Below are 14,753 nucleotides of genomic sequence, written 5' to 3'. Positions count from 1 at the left end.
TCAAGCAGGAAGGCTTCATGCAGAAAGCGGGTCAAGGCGTTCCGTTTTAACCACTGAGCGGCTGCGCACAGTCGACTGCGGTCGAGGAAACCTGCTTCAAGACAAGCCCAGCTGCACGCACTGGAGATCGCAGCATGTCCGCTGTGTTGTTCTCGGCGTGCCGTCGAATCATGGGCGCGGTGGCTGCGCGAAGGTGCAGCAGCGGGGCCGCCGTCATCCATACACAAAGCGAAGAGAGATGAAAGCTCACGATGTCCAGAGTAGCGGTAAGTAAACATGGGCGCCAGCAGCAGCATGATCCAAGTAACAATTTGTGAGACATTATCGAGAAAATTTTTCTCCTAGGCGGAGATTGCTGAGCGGTCCTACCGCAACACTCGAGGGGCTCGCGGTGAGCCCCAAGCGTGCTCTTGCGGTGCGGCTCAACTCGAGTTGCGACGTTTGGGCAGGGCATCCCAGCGCCACCAGACGAGCCGTTGGGCAGCCAAATTTTGGTACGCTTGCGTCCCGTCTGGGACGGGAGCACTCCAGACTCGTCCGCCTTCCGCGACGCCGGCGCGGTGTAGCTGCGGAGCTAGAGACGTCGCGAGCGAGCAAGCGCTGAGGGGAATGTTGGCCGACAAGTCGTCGCAGCGCATGCACAGGCGCGTCCTTTGGGCTCTCGTCCTCGGCGGCCGAGCGAGCCTGCCTCCGCCGTCCCGCGTCGTCGAAGGATGGAGGCCGCTGGGGCCACGGACAGCCCTCAGGACACGGCCGGCCGGTTGCATTCAGCGCGCATTGACGAGCGCCCACGCTGCCTGACGTTGGATCTTCATGAGCAGTGGAGCGCGAGGTCCTGTCCCTTGGGAGGCCGTCGCAGAGCTGGGCCGAGGAGCGCACACACGCTACACGAAACGATAGCACGAATCGATGGGTGCTGAACACTGCGCAGCTGGGCAGGGTGCGCGCAGAAGAGCGCTGCGATGCGTTGCCCAAGCGTGGCACAGCAAAGGGCACAGCGGGCTCGCCAGGGTCGGATATTTGGATGGGAGCAGGCAGCGTCTTGGACGCCAATATTACCGCTGACAATAACAAAACACGGCGTTTGGATACGCACGGCGAGTGGCGAGGCTGCCCTCCTGTTCGCATGTGCCAGTGCCAGCCAGCGCCAGCGCCTGTGCCTGTGCCTGTGCCTGTGAATCGTGCGCAGCGAGCACCCTCGCAGCACACTCAGCGCCGCGTGGAGGCTGAGGCGCCAGTCGCTCGCTCCCGGGCAGCAATATAGCGGGTGTCGTAGTCAGACCCATAGATTAGGGATCGCATCGGGGGTGTCAGGGGGCGGACGTCTAGCGGACAAGGGGTGGGTGCACGGCAGGGTCCCCCCGTCAGGCTGCGGTCGCTTTTGGCCCGCGGGTGAGAATCCCAATGCAGTACATAACCAGCCGGGCCCTCCGCTTCGCGCACACTTGAGGCTCGTCCTGACTACATCCATATTACCAAGCACTTCACCACACCGCGACCCAGGATCCCCATACTGGATCCTTCTGGCATTTTCGACCAACAGACCACCGCAAAGCTCAATGTGCTGTCGACAGATTCACCTTTCCTTCTCTGCCGCTGAGCTCTCCTCTCCCTACACTCACACTCGACAACGACACACAAACGGAATCTGCGACCGGTGAGGTGGTGATTCACAGTTGCGCGCGCGCCCGCCCCTCGTCCGCCGCCTCTTTTCCGCTCCCCCCAAAAAGGCGCATCCGGTGCCGCCATCACCGCGACCATGAACTTCGCTCCCCAGTACCCCACGCCTCCCCCGGGCTACATGCCCTACGACGGCTACCCGCACCGCCAGACGCCGCCAATGTCGCCCGGCCCTGGCTATTACTCTCCCCGCTACGGCGCCCAAGGAGCCTCGCCGTCGCCGCACGCCTCGCCCAAGGTCCAGGGCCACTCGCGCCGCGCGTCGCACGCTGTCCCGCCGCAGTACAACACCTACGCCTCGCCGCGCGGGGCCAACACGCCGCAGTACATGTCGCCGCGCTACTACCAGACGCCACAGCGCACGCCCGAATATGTAAGTGGTTATTTTGGTTACGCTCCAACGAGCCGGCAACGCCGCGACACGGACGCGACGCCTCTCAAACGTTCCAATCGTGAGAAGGCTCGTCGTCCGTCGCTATCAGCGCGCTACGTGCAACCCAAGGACGTCTATGGCGACTTCGACCACGTCTACGAGCGAGAGCCACCGCCGCCGTACACTCGACACGCCTCGTACGGTTATGCTGATTACAACGTCCGCCACCAGGTCCCAATCTATGAATCAGAGCCAAAGGCGAGCCGTCCACGACGTGCGTCTCACACCAGCCGTCCGCAGCCGCAGCCCACCGCCAACACCGCGGCGAAGCGGCCTGCACCGCCAACCAAGACGGCAGCAAAAGCAACCGAGGAAGACGCGCGCCGCGCCGGTATCCCTGCTGGCTACTCGTACAAGAATTGGGACCCTACCGAAGAGCCCATCATGTTGCTGGGCAGCGTCTTCGACGCAAACTCCCTCGGCAAGTGGATCTACGACTGGACCGTCTTCCACTATGGTCCAGCCACCCCTCTCGCCGAGATGGCCGGCGAGCTCTGGCTTCTCCTCATCCAGCTTGCTGGCAAAGTCAAGCGCGCCGAAGAGACCATGCCCAAGATTCGCAAGAAGGAGAACCATGAGATGGTCGAGGACTTCCTCGAGAGCGGCGAGCGTCTCTGGATTCGCTTTGCCAAACTCCTCAAAGTGTGTGAGGACTACATGTGGAAGGCCGCTAAGAAAGAGACGGGAGACAAGAAGCCTCTTGCTATGGGCAAAAACAGCGGCTGCGAGTTCGTCGACTCCATTTTTGGTCGCGATCGTGAGCTCGAGAAGACCGAGAAGCTTATGACTGGCATGCGTCTTTGGTCCATGCGTTTTGATGCGAACTGCGAAGAGATTCTTCGCCACCCCACGGCCTAGGCGCTTTTCGCTGGCCCTTGCTCTGCTTGAGACCATGGTATGGCCTCTTATTGTTACTGCTTTTCCTTGCCTTTTGGTTTGTCTGCACTCAGTCTTTGCTCTTACTGCGAGATACCCGTGCGTCATTTTCTGGTTTAATTGTAATTCTGCACTGCATTTTCTGGACGATCCAAATGTACTACTAGGAGGAAACTGCATTGGGCGGGACCTGGGTCACCGGAAAAGTTTCTCTTTACGATTCCCCCTTTCCAATCGTTATGGTCTTCACTGGTTTCCTTTCCGTCTGGCTGGCATCAGAGTGGTTGACATCACCACTGGGCATGGTGTCTTTAGATATGGACTTAGAAGCGCGTTGGCGACCGCGAGGTCAAAAACGATACCACACATTTTTACCAATATATTACCTATTCACCCTACCTCCATGATCCTGAACCTCACTGCCGTGACTACCAGTCATGCACAACGACAGCCACCAACCAAACCTGCCCGTCTTTCCACATGGCATGTGAGACGTCGGCAGGAACGGTACCTCGCATTGGTCTCAGGCCATGGTCTTTTCACTACCTTGCTTCTTCTGTGCCACCACACCCCACAATTGTTACCCTCTTCCCGAAATAACAAAGCCCGAATTCCGAGTAATTCGCAACTGGGCTACGCCTCCTGCTGGAAATATCGCGACCTAATAGGCCTCTGCGCAACGTCATCACAGTCACTAGAATACCGTCCTAGCCAACGGGCGCTTGCATATCCGCGTTCGCTTCGCTATTGGCGACTGCTGCGCCTTCTGCCTTGCTTTCAGCGCCAGCGAACAAGGACTGCTCTTCGCATCAGCCTTACGCGCTGCATGGAAGGCTGCGCCGAAGAAAAACGTGGGCGTCCTTCGAGATTGGCTTTCTTAGTTTCTCCTCTTGCTTCTTCACCTGGGCGGCTGACGAGAGCGCCCTACGGAATGTGATGCGGGCCGCAGGAAGCCAATAGCCTCCCGCCGCCGAAGGCCGTTTCGTGCTGAGGGTGTGCGGGCGGACAGCGGCCTCTTTCCATTGCTCGATGCCTTCTTGCGTCTGCTGATACGATATCTCGATGGCTGGACATGCATCTGTCGCATTCTCTGATGCGACAGAATCAGGCGCGATTACTGCGAGCGCACCATGCGGCGCATCGTGTGCTGCACAGGTGCGACGATTGGAGGGCGAGATATCATCCCGCGCCATTGGTAACCCGAGACGGGCATCAACGAACGTGTTGTATGGGTCGTCTTACGCTTGCCTTGGTCTCAGCCTCGCGTACGATATCATCTGGAACTCCAATCTACAGCTTTTGCCCCCCAAGACGGAGCACACGCGCAACTAGGCGACGGGATGCATGGAGGCTCTTTAGGGCGTCCAAGGCACCCATGGCGATGACTGTGTATGATTCCCGAACGGCGCTTGATATGATACGGCAAATGATCCTTCCACCCAGTTACTGTGTTGGACACGGATAGCCCCTTGCGCATTGCCAGGCAGCAGCGTTTGGGAAGCTGCATGTGAATCTGTTCCTGCTTCCAAAGATGGCCCCCAAGCCGCAAAAAGCAGAAGGCTGGGACGGACGAACGGGATGGCGGTCACACAGCGACCGCCAACACCGACCCGTTCGCAGGGTACACGACTCCGTTTGTGGTGAAGGGATAGATTGAGGGTGCACCAGCTGATCTCCTCTACGCCTCCCTCCCCAGCCACATTGCCATTGCCAGGCGATTGGCAGCTTACGATTTCAGATACATCTCCGCGATTGACACTCGTGAACGGGAAATGCTGTCCAAGCATTATTGTGCGACGGTCTCTTGCGCGACGCATATGACCTTGGGCGCGCTTCTCCATTCCTCGTTCGCTACCGTCCGGAAGAGGCGCGATGTTGGGTCCATTCCGTGCAACACTCCTTCCCCAGACTCCGCGACACGGAACAGCGAAAGGAAAGTGATTTCCTTCATATGCTTGAGAATGTTGCACTCTAAGCACTTGTCCCCATAAGCTCGCAGGGATGGCGCTAACCCACGCGACATGCGGGCGGTTCGCATCTGGAGTTGGAGCGGTTCATGCACGGACAAGCCAATCCAGACGGGCCGATGGCCAGCGTTTCGAAACTTTCATGCCCAGCGCCATCCGTGCGCTCGCATGCCTGCTCCTGCGCTGCAACGGCCGAACCATGACGAAAGCCAATCGCAGATGCCCACTTTTACCCCGCAGACGCTGGATTCTTGTTCCCTCGCGCCGCCGTGATGCTCAGACCTGGGTTTGGAACACTGTTGGAAGGTTACATGCGTGCCATGCTCTCCGCATTCCCAATCCCCTAGCACAACACGTATCGACGCATGCTTCCATTCCTCGGTGACGGCCGACAGATCTTGACAGCGGAGGAATGCCAGCCAATGCGGGCGAGCTCGAGGGGTTGCAGAATCGGTCAGCAGGCCATGCAGGGCATCATCTCGGCGTGAGGTGCGCCTCTTCTTGCCTTCCGCGATGACGGAGGACGCCGTAAGCGCCCTGCCTTGCTCCACGCTCGCGGCCATAGGCTTGACAACTCGCGTAGACAAACGTCGAACGGTGACGATGTGATGTGGGGAGCTTTCATGCATTGTGCGGCTGGAATCCCTACATCGAAGTCATCTGCCTCGATGACGAAACGCCGTGGGTCGCATCTTCATGGATTTGGCCGTCAAGCCCACCAGGGAAACTGGATACCGTCCAGTGACTAACGACACCATCAACGTACGGTATTGAGAGATGAGCGTAACAGGCGCTATGGCTGATACAAGACGCGCATATCTTGCTACACGTCCGTAGCAGATCCCTCTCCGTTATGTCCGAAAAGGTAGTGAACGTCCCCCGTAGAGCGGGGTCCTGGTTACCTCACCACGTGCCGCACGGGACGATCATGTCCGCTGCCAGGACGGCGCCGGCGGCTGAATAGCCCCTCTTCGAGTACCTCCATCAAGGAACAAACAATATCTCGATCAATTCAAATGCAATATTCGGGAATGTAAACATGGAAGACAGCTATACATGGCCTGAGCTGTGCCATGCAGACGCACACTGCACAAAGACCACCGCAATCTTTATTTAGCGACCTTTGTCGCGCAAAATAGTCGCACAAGCCTGGCTGCAGCTTACATGGGCGGAGCCACGACGGTTCTAGTCGCACATGGTAGTCGTGCGGTTGCACGGCAGCTACGCGTGCTGAGCTCAGCGCAGCGATTTAGAACAGCGTACAGTATGCGTCTTTTCGTCTTACCCGACGCCGGGCCGAGGTGGAGACTGCGCGCTGCGGATCGGACGGGTGCAACGTCGCTTCTTCCCTATTCTAGTAGTTGTCAGGTGGTGATCCTAACGTGACCGCCAACGTGCAGATCACGGGATCAGCGCCAGAGCTGCGTCCCCGAGGGAGCCATGCGTCGCGAGTACAGTAGTGCACATAGCCGACGAGGTGATCGCGGTCTTTGTACCACTCGCGCGCTGACAAGTTACACGGCGACCGCTGGAGCGCTGGTCTTCGCTCTATGGAGTAGGTCGGCTACAATAGTACTTGACGTCCTCCTGCGCAGGCGAGAAGCGATTCCGGATCCGAGCCTAAGTGCGCAGGCGATTCTCAGAGCCGAGATCAAATAGCCTGCCGAGATGCCGTCGTTGTACCGTACCAGAACGGCTGACCCCGCAGAAGGGTGGTCTTGTGCTGCTGCAGAGGTGTTTGGGAAGGATGCAATGTGGCTTGTCCCGCGAACCAATTTCGTGTATATTGCGCGGCGGTTAGGACGGCGTTTTGGGGAGGTGGGCGTGCAGGGCTAAAAGTGGATTTTCCGTCCAATGGGGATAAAGTGCGCGGGAAGTATTTTGGGTAGAGGATACGAAATGAGCGTTACGGGATAGGAATAGATGGAATTGGGGTTGCAGTGTCAAGCAGGCATGTATCGAGCGTGAGTAGATAGAAAGGGAATGGGTAGAGCCAAGTTGTCAAGGTATGGAAAGTGGGAATCTATCATAGATATATTGTATCACATGACATGTGAAGGCTTACAGTGCTGGAGTACAGAGGCAGACCGGAAGCGACGAAACAGGACTTATCTGTGGGAGCCTGAGGAACTATCTGCGAGGTGGCAGCGTATGGGAACGATCGTTTGAGAACATCTTATAACGTAGAATGTGTGCGAACTCTTCTTGCTCTGAGGTTGAGGGAGCGATAATTGTGACTTCGGGGTTTCGAATGAACCTTGGCATCGGTGCCTTTCAAAAGTTACGTTCTCCTTTACTACGGTTTATTTTGATTCCTGGCCACATATAGTTTGTAAGCGCAACGACATGCTGGCTGCTTGAACAAAGGTGTAATTATGGCATGGAAGGTTGCTCTAAAAAATCAAAGCGGTATAGCACTGATCGGCCAAAGTAGCCACGCTTTAGTGTCGATACAATGTGAGGCAGCTGGCGGGGGGCGGTGAAGTGGCAGGCCAGTGAGCGATAATTGAACTCTTGATCGTGACACTGCCAGCTTTGGCTGGCTCAAGTGCGATGTTGTTGAAGTAACTAATCGAATGCGACCAACATTCGACTAGTGCACAGGCCTGAGTACTTTGGAGGGTATCTTGTAGCAAGTTCTAACCTCGCTGCATTACTCCATTCACAAATTGCGTCGGGGAGAGCTGTTATACTATGCCAGTCGTATCTCAGAAGAAAACTGTATTGTGTTCATCCGTTTGATTCGATTTCTTGAGACCTGAAGCTTTGTAAGTAGAGTATGATCTAGTGTGATCTATGTACATACACTTTCTTGAAGTTGTATCCAGTGCAAAACTTTTGATCTATGGCGCTTTGTTTGAACCAATCAGATAATTTTTCTGTGAATGCTTTACTTTGACGCGGGCTGTGCTGATTGGTGATCTCCCGTCGACTTCTTATTCGCGGTGAGATCGTATCCGCATTGCACAGCCACTTGCTATCACCGCCTCGTTCTTCTAATCACCTCAGTTGCAACATCAAACGTTTTCCGCAACCTCTCTTCGTTCAAAATTAGTGCGAATATCCCATCAATATACAATTGGCGATGATGAAGGAAAGTCAGCGGCAAGAGGAGGTTTACCTATGTGAGCGATGCGCAGCTCTTCCTTTGGGTGCAATGGACCTCCGTTCCATCGTCAATCCACACAGCCGTATGGCTACATTGTTCAGCTCTCATCAACTCTCGAAGCATTGCGAGTTGTGCGCATTGCTGTGCAAAACGTGAGTTGATCGAGCCTAGGCTGTTTGCTGTGATTACAATACGATGCTAATCGAGCCCTTTCTAGGATGATGGCACGGAGAATTCCAAACTCAGCTTCCACCATACTAAGGGCTCAGGGTATAGAAGGCTTTTCCGGTATCTCTCTAGCTGTTGGTCGTGATGACGCCTCAAGCCCGTTAGTCTGGATGCTCTTTGAGGCAACGCAGAACAATTTGGCTGGCGAAGATTTGAGTGCACGAAGTATACGACCGGATAAGATTGACTGGGAAATTGTGGAAAGGTGGCTAAATCATTGTGACGCCAAACACATGTCTAGCTGCGCCAGTATCAGCTCGGTGTCCTTGCCGGGATTCCACGTCATCGACTGCGATACCCGCACCATTGTGAGAGCACCACAAGACTGCAGATTTGCTGCTTTGAGTTATGTCTGGGGCACTCCGGCTGCAAAATCCGTGGACGATCTTTCTCTCAGGTTACCCACTCCTGCACCGATGCTCATTGAAGATGCAATAAAGTGTACACAATCGCTCAGATTAAGGTACCTGTGGATCGATCGCTACTGCATTGACCAAACGGCCACTAAAACTAAACATCTTCTTATTCAGAACATGGACAAAATTTACCAAGGCGCAACAGTGACGATCGTCAATGCTGCAAACGAGGGTGCAGATCATGGTCTACCGGGGATTTCTTGTTTGGCACGCACCCCTCAAGACTTCCTGTACATCAAAGGAAGGAAGCTTATCCGAGTACCAGCTAGCAGGGACGCCATCAGAAATAGCAAGTGGTCAATGCGAGGATGGACATATCAAGAAGGACTGCTTTCACGTCGTCGACTGGTCTTCACTAATCAACAGATCTACTTTCAGTGCCTGGAGATGCATACCTGCGAATCAATCACAACTCTATTCTCGTCCCGTCCCAGACCAGTATGGGTGGATAATCCTCTCTCCGACGATCTGCAAGCCTTTCCATGGGGAGTCGCCACACAACCGGGTGATATCACCGAACGCATAAGCACCTACGTGCAGCGGGAATTATCGTATGAGTCTGATTCCTTGAACGCTTTTATGGGTATACTCAATCAGTTCTGGAAGTCAGATGAGCCACTGTATCATCTGTGGGGGCTTCCATTCCATACAAAGACTCCAAAGACAGTACCGTTGGAGACACAACTTTCCAACGCATTGTTATGGACTCCAACGCATGACAATGACAACAATTTGCTCAGAAAGCGACAGAGTTTTCCTTCTTGGAGCTGGGTCGCATGGGAAAATCTCACGGGAATATACGAAGATGACGTAAATCTCGGTTTGCATGGTGGCAACAATGTCAGTGTCTGCATCTTAGGTCTCCATTCGAATCCGATCAAAGTGGACGATTATGTCAGAGATATGGAACTCCATCGGAATGTTCACCAATTTTCTCCACGGTTGACTCTCACGGGCTGGCTGACCCAGGTATGGTTTTCATTGCCGGATCATGATCGTCCCAGAGGTCAATATCCCGCAGCCGGGCCATATATGCAATTCCGTACCTTGGATGAATCAAAAAGACATACCATTTGCAATTCTTCCATATTCACTGGGCTTCTCAAGCCAGAATTCGATGACATCAAACCAATAGTGACTTATCCCTGGCCGGTCCTCGTCTTTGAGAAAGGGGCGGGTCAATGCACCGGCATCGTTCTGAAAGACACTGGGAACGGCACTTTTCACCGATTTGGTGTTCTCCAAATGGGGCATTGGGGCACCATTTCAGCAATCCCCAGGGATCGGGCTTTCTATTTCACGTGGTCGCACAGGAAGCAAACAAACAATGTCTTGACACTCAAAACGCGTGAGGAACGGAGAATACATTGTGAGTGGGGGACGATCGTTCTGGAGTAGATAGCTGTAGCGTCAACTCCCAAATTCCGAAAAATTGCAAGTAGTGAAGAATGATGCAAAGACGGTTATCGTCCCTGCACTCTAAGCGCGTGTTCGACTTGTTGGTGTGATTCTCTATATGCCGTCTCCTCGAGTAGGAACATCGCTGTGGGCGAATAGGCAGTAAATTATACGAAGGCAAGACTCTGATTACAATCAATCTATGCATTGTTCACCTTGTGGTAAGGCACTCTGCTCAGGCTTCTTTCGTATTACCGTAGTAGCGCTTCCTACACCGTCGAGCTCCTGTTTTGAGCTTCGGGCTAATGACCGGTCGTTCTGATCGGCGTCGCACAACGAACTGCAATGATCCATGTTTCAGCTTTTCAAGTTGCATTCATCACCCCGCTACTGCCTAGTTCCCCATTGACACGTGACAGAACGAACATAGCAACAGCATCGCAGTATTTCGAGAGGGATCCGCGGTGAACCACGTGGGTTGAGTCTCTAATTCGTTACATTGGACTGGAGTTGTCTTTACTGGATAGGGTCTAACTCGTCAAAATCTCCCAGCAACACGTGAGGCGCCGTGACTCTGATAGCCCATCATGTCGATACCAAACAAATCTGCTCCTATTTACCATGATTATGCCTTTCTATAGACTTCAATGCAATGGAGATCACGGGAATGCCGATGATGGCAACCTTCGACCATTGTGGCAAGTTGTCAAACATATTCCTTAACATTACTGAGTGCATCTAAATTTGACGTCGACCTCATTGAACAGGCGCCTCAGTACCCCTCAGACAGCGTGTTATTCCACAAGCTCCTCACAGTCACCGCATTCTTCCACTTCCCTCCCGTAGTATCACTCTTCACTTTGTACCCCATTTCTTTCTCCTCTCCCTTCGCGAGCCAGAACCCATTGTCTTCAAAGCTTAGGACCGTGCCACCAGGATAATCTAGCCATACGAATGCCGCGACTCCACTCGTCGCCTTGACCTTGAAAGCATCATTGTCCTGACTCAGCTCGAGCCCAGGATCAGTAATGTTAGACTGAGAGAGCGGTGCAGGATGGAACCAATTTGAGTGCGTGAAAATCTGCGTCGTATTCGAGTTCGGCAGCGGGCCTTGCGCTGATACGTCCATGCGAAGAATTGCATTCGTGGCATCCTGACCTTGGAGAATCGTATCAAGATTTGACCCGAGGATCTTCGTCCCGTTTATTGCACCGATGGACACGTTTGCTGCTGCATCCATGCTGATGTTGAGTTTGTTCCCAGACCAATCGTACCACGTTAGGTTGACTGACGCTGAGATAGGAGACCACAGATCTGAGATGGCCCAGATTTCGAAGTCGTTGTTGGTCACGTTGCGATATGCGGAAATGACGACAGGCTTGTAGATGTCTTTCGCAACGTAGTGTAGCACTTTCCACCTGCCGTCATATTCTATACCCGCCCATGTAGGTGCTTGCCACTGGTCCTCGAGCTGCCAGTACAGCGAACCGAGCTGGCGCTCTGGAAGCGCACTTCCTCGGCGGTAAAATTCGATTTGGAACTTGTAAAATTCGGCTTGGAAGATTTGGGTAGAGTGACACCAGGCTGAGAAGTTTGCCAGAGAGTCGGTCTTTTGCGGGACTGGATACCACTCCTGAACGGCCATTGTCATCTGTCCTTGACCGATGGATGCGTTGTAGAAGTTGGACGTGTTTACGCCTCCTGCCGGTGGGTGATGGTCGCGCAACATGACGACGGACGAGTTGAAGGAGAGGTCTTCAGGCGCGACGGCTTGTTGCCAGCTCTGTAGAGAAGGCATGCTGTGGTAGCCGAATTCGTTCGCGAAGCGGCCGACTGGATATCTTGAGATGTTTCCCAGCTGGCTGAAGTTGTAATTGTAGAAATCTGTGTCGCCATAAATGGAGCCCTCGGTGAGGTTCTCATAACGTTGTGTGATCGGCTGAGATTTGGAAAAGTCGAGACTCTGCCAGCCATTGGTCGTGCTCGACGGTGAGTACGAAATACTTCTCGTATTGCCAAGGACGATCGGCACAATGGTGTCAAGGAAGAGCGTCTCGTACTCCGCTAGATACCGTGGATACTCCTTAGGCGCCGTCTTGTTGACCGTTGGAAGTTCCAAGTTTTCAAGCTCGTTGCCTCCTGCCCAGTACGCAAGTGAGGGGTGATGGTTCACTCGGCGGACTTGATACTCCACTTCGTGTGCCACATTCTCTAAGAACTCCTCGTTGACTGGGTACAACGCACAGCCGAACTCGAACTCACTCCATAACAGGATGCCCATCTCGTCCGCAAGATCGTACATAAAATCGGGCGAGTACGCTCCTGATGACCAGACACGCAGCATGTTCTGGTTCCCATCGACCACACTATCAAACAACTGACGCAACCGGTCTTCCGTGACGGTAGGCCAGAATACATCAGGCGGAATAAAATTAGAACCTTTCGCGTAGAACTCGTGTCCTATCACATCCGTTAGCATCTATCTCCATTATAATCGACTCTTCCGAGGACTGTGTACCATTGATCTCAAAGTGCCAGTTGCCACCCGGAGCGACTCCGAGATCTAATTGCTCCTGAGATATCGGCGTCTGATTGTTGAAGATCGTACGGAATCCAATCCGCTTAGTTACAGTTACCACCGTCGTGTTGCTGCTATCCACCACGTTCAAGGTCAGATTGTATAGCTGTTGTCGGCCCATGCCTACTGGCCACCAAAGCTCTACCGCACCGTCTGGCACTGATGTGCTACCTGTAAGTCTTCCAGCCTCGGACGTAACGTTGGAAAGAGATCCGGCCAGCAAGTCCCCGCTCGCGCCCGATATGGTATACTGTACGTTGGCTCCGGAAGGTAGCGATCCAAGGTAGTCGACGCTAGCATTCAAAACCCAGTCCTTGCTTTGATCTGGGGCATAGAAGTTGTGCTGTCCCTCGCGATAGATATCCACAAGCGTGTTGCGTACGTACACATTCTGTCGCGGTAACTGTACCACATAAGCTGGCAACCATATGCCGGCGGGGGCAAATGCAGGACCCCAATCCCACCCAAAGTCACTCTGCTCCTTGCGGATGTATTCTCTGTTGGGGAACTCGTATAGTTGTTGTACGCCGAATGGCCAGGCTAGCTTCAACGTCAGCGATGATCATCCAGTGTCTGGATTGACATACTCTCTTGGCCTGGGATTGCTCGTGTGGCATTCGCAATGATCGGAGCACTTCCGAAGTTGATGCTCAAGATTGGGCTGTCGCAGGATTGTAAGAAAGCTGAGACGTCGAAGTAGTATTGCCTGAACTGATTGTTGGTTGCTGCAACATGTTGGCCACAGAATTCGATGCTAGTGAACGTGTCGAGGCCGTTGAACACAAGCCAGGTAGAACTTGCGTTCTTTTGCCTTCACGGTGTGTCAGCTCCGGGGACTGCCGCGTAGCTTTACAATGCACTTACAGGTCTAAAGGTGCTGATGTGTAAGTCCAATTTGAATACGCTATCCACCGCAGATTGAATTCATTCAAAGCGTACAGCGGATCACCAATGACCTGAGCGGTTCAGCCTAGTCCGAAGTTCTCGAAATCATGCTCACTTACCTGCGCCTCCCGTAGGTCCAGATGCACTTGTGATGGTACCTTTCCAGGCACTGAAATGTACGAAAAGTTAGGACTGGTAAGTGTCCACTCGACAGTACTTAGATTTAACACTTGCTGACTGACTGCCACCGAGACCATGGAGGCTGCTGCCAACACGGCCTGAGTACTTCTACGAAGCATGGCTGTGGGTTCGTCGAGATACGAATCCTGAAAAACGCAAAGCCAATTATGCAGCAACGATACCATCATCATTGTCGCCGCCACGATATATATTGCTCGATGCATCCTCAATCACACCGTTTGTCCAGCGTGTTCCTCCTATGATGTCAACGACCCGATTGTGCATAGCAGCGCTACAGTAACATGGCTAAGGGAAACCGCTGTAGACTTACGGCGGCACTTGCAGAAAATGAGGGGAAATGCGACTGATCATCAGATAAGAACTAGGGATGCTGGCTTGAACGAGTGTGGGCTGTTGTGACATTGTTCTGCTTCGGGTTCCTTCCTGCCGAGGCTAGCACGGAGTCGATCACAGCAGGTTAGAGTACCTGCTAGGCAGCTGTGGGCTTAGATATCGTTTCCCCACAATACGTCAACCGGATTCCCAACCTCAGCATAGTGCCTGAGGACAGGACAACCAGTGAAAGCAATCCCATGCCAGCCACATTGGGTGAGGTTGTGTTTGCGTTTGCGTTTCACACCAGCTGTCCGGTCCCGTGCTGTCGCGTCGACACACGCTAGACGCGCGCACTATGCAACGCGTCAAAAGTTGCACCGACCTTACCTTGTACATTGGACGCGAACCTAGCACGTAGTACGAACGGCGCAATTGTCAATTGATTTGCAGCTAGTAGCACATGCACCCTTTGCTTCTTAACCTAGACTGACTCTCCTCGAACGCTGTTCAGATCGGATTGAATCCTGCAGCCATTTGAGCGTGTTGCAGCCTAGTTGCTATCTTGGCATACGGTGAACACTTAAAGGAGCTGGTCCACCTTCAGCTTGCCCTACGATCGATCGCGACGCGGCCTAACCTCGAACCGTGTATACTTTCGCTCCAACAG

General features: G+C 53.7%; 5 protein-coding genes across 5 annotated transcripts; 2 read left to right on the top strand and 3 right to left on the bottom strand.

Annotated features, from left to right (window-relative positions):
* Positions 1 to 70: 70 nt before the first annotated feature.
* On the bottom strand, positions 71 to 1,502 carry CC84DRAFT_158800 (uncharacterized protein). Its single transcript, XM_018185420.1, has one exon. It carries the CDS (start codon positions 1,126 to 1,128, stop codon positions 322 to 324), a length of 807 nt encoding a protein of 268 aa, XP_018043151.1. The 5' UTR covers positions 1,129 to 1,502; the 3' UTR covers positions 71 to 321.
* Positions 1,388 to 3,387, top strand: CC84DRAFT_1160040 (uncharacterized protein). The gene has a single exon (XM_018177387.1). The coding sequence runs from the start codon at positions 1,760 to 1,762 to the stop codon at positions 2,969 to 2,971; it is 1,212 nt and encodes a 403-aa protein (XP_018043150.1). The 5' UTR covers positions 1,388 to 1,759; the 3' UTR covers positions 2,972 to 3,387.
* A 1,576-nt stretch (positions 3,388 to 4,963) lies between these two features.
* Positions 4,964 to 5,853, bottom strand: CC84DRAFT_158874 (uncharacterized protein). Its single transcript, XM_018185422.1, has one exon. It carries the CDS (start codon positions 5,583 to 5,585, stop codon positions 5,097 to 5,099), a length of 489 nt encoding a protein of 162 aa, XP_018043149.1. The 5' UTR covers positions 5,586 to 5,853; the 3' UTR covers positions 4,964 to 5,096.
* Positions 5,854 to 8,622: 2,769 nt separating this feature from the next.
* CC84DRAFT_1074117 (HET-domain-containing protein) lies at positions 8,623 to 9,693 on the top strand (the record flags this gene model as incomplete). Its single annotated transcript, XM_018173694.1, has 1 exon — positions 8,623 to 9,693. A coding segment is annotated over one exon (1,071 nt), but the record flags the coding sequence as incomplete, so codon positions are not given.
* Positions 9,694 to 10,879: 1,186 nt separating this feature from the next.
* Positions 10,880 to 13,827, bottom strand: CC84DRAFT_1212283 (putative beta-mannosidase; the record flags this gene model as incomplete). Its single annotated transcript, XM_018182440.1, has 5 exons — positions 10,880 to 12,567; positions 12,626 to 13,225; positions 13,273 to 13,496; positions 13,550 to 13,641; positions 13,690 to 13,827. The coding sequence occupies 5 exons, from the start codon at positions 13,825 to 13,827 to the stop codon at positions 10,880 to 10,882; spliced, it is 2,742 nt and encodes a 913-aa protein (XP_018043147.1).
* Positions 13,828 to 14,753: the final 926 nt, after the last annotated feature.

Source organism: Paraphaeosphaeria sporulosa (assembly GCF_001642045.1).
Source record: "Paraphaeosphaeria sporulosa strain AP3s5-JAC2a unplaced genomic scaffold CC84scaffold_1, whole genome shotgun sequence".
In the NCBI taxonomy this organism is placed as follows: Eukaryota; Fungi; Ascomycota; class Dothideomycetes; order Pleosporales; family Didymosphaeriaceae; genus Paraphaeosphaeria; species Paraphaeosphaeria sporulosa.
Note: the sequence above shows the minus strand (reverse complement) of the source record. Positions and strands in the feature narration are given on the sequence as shown.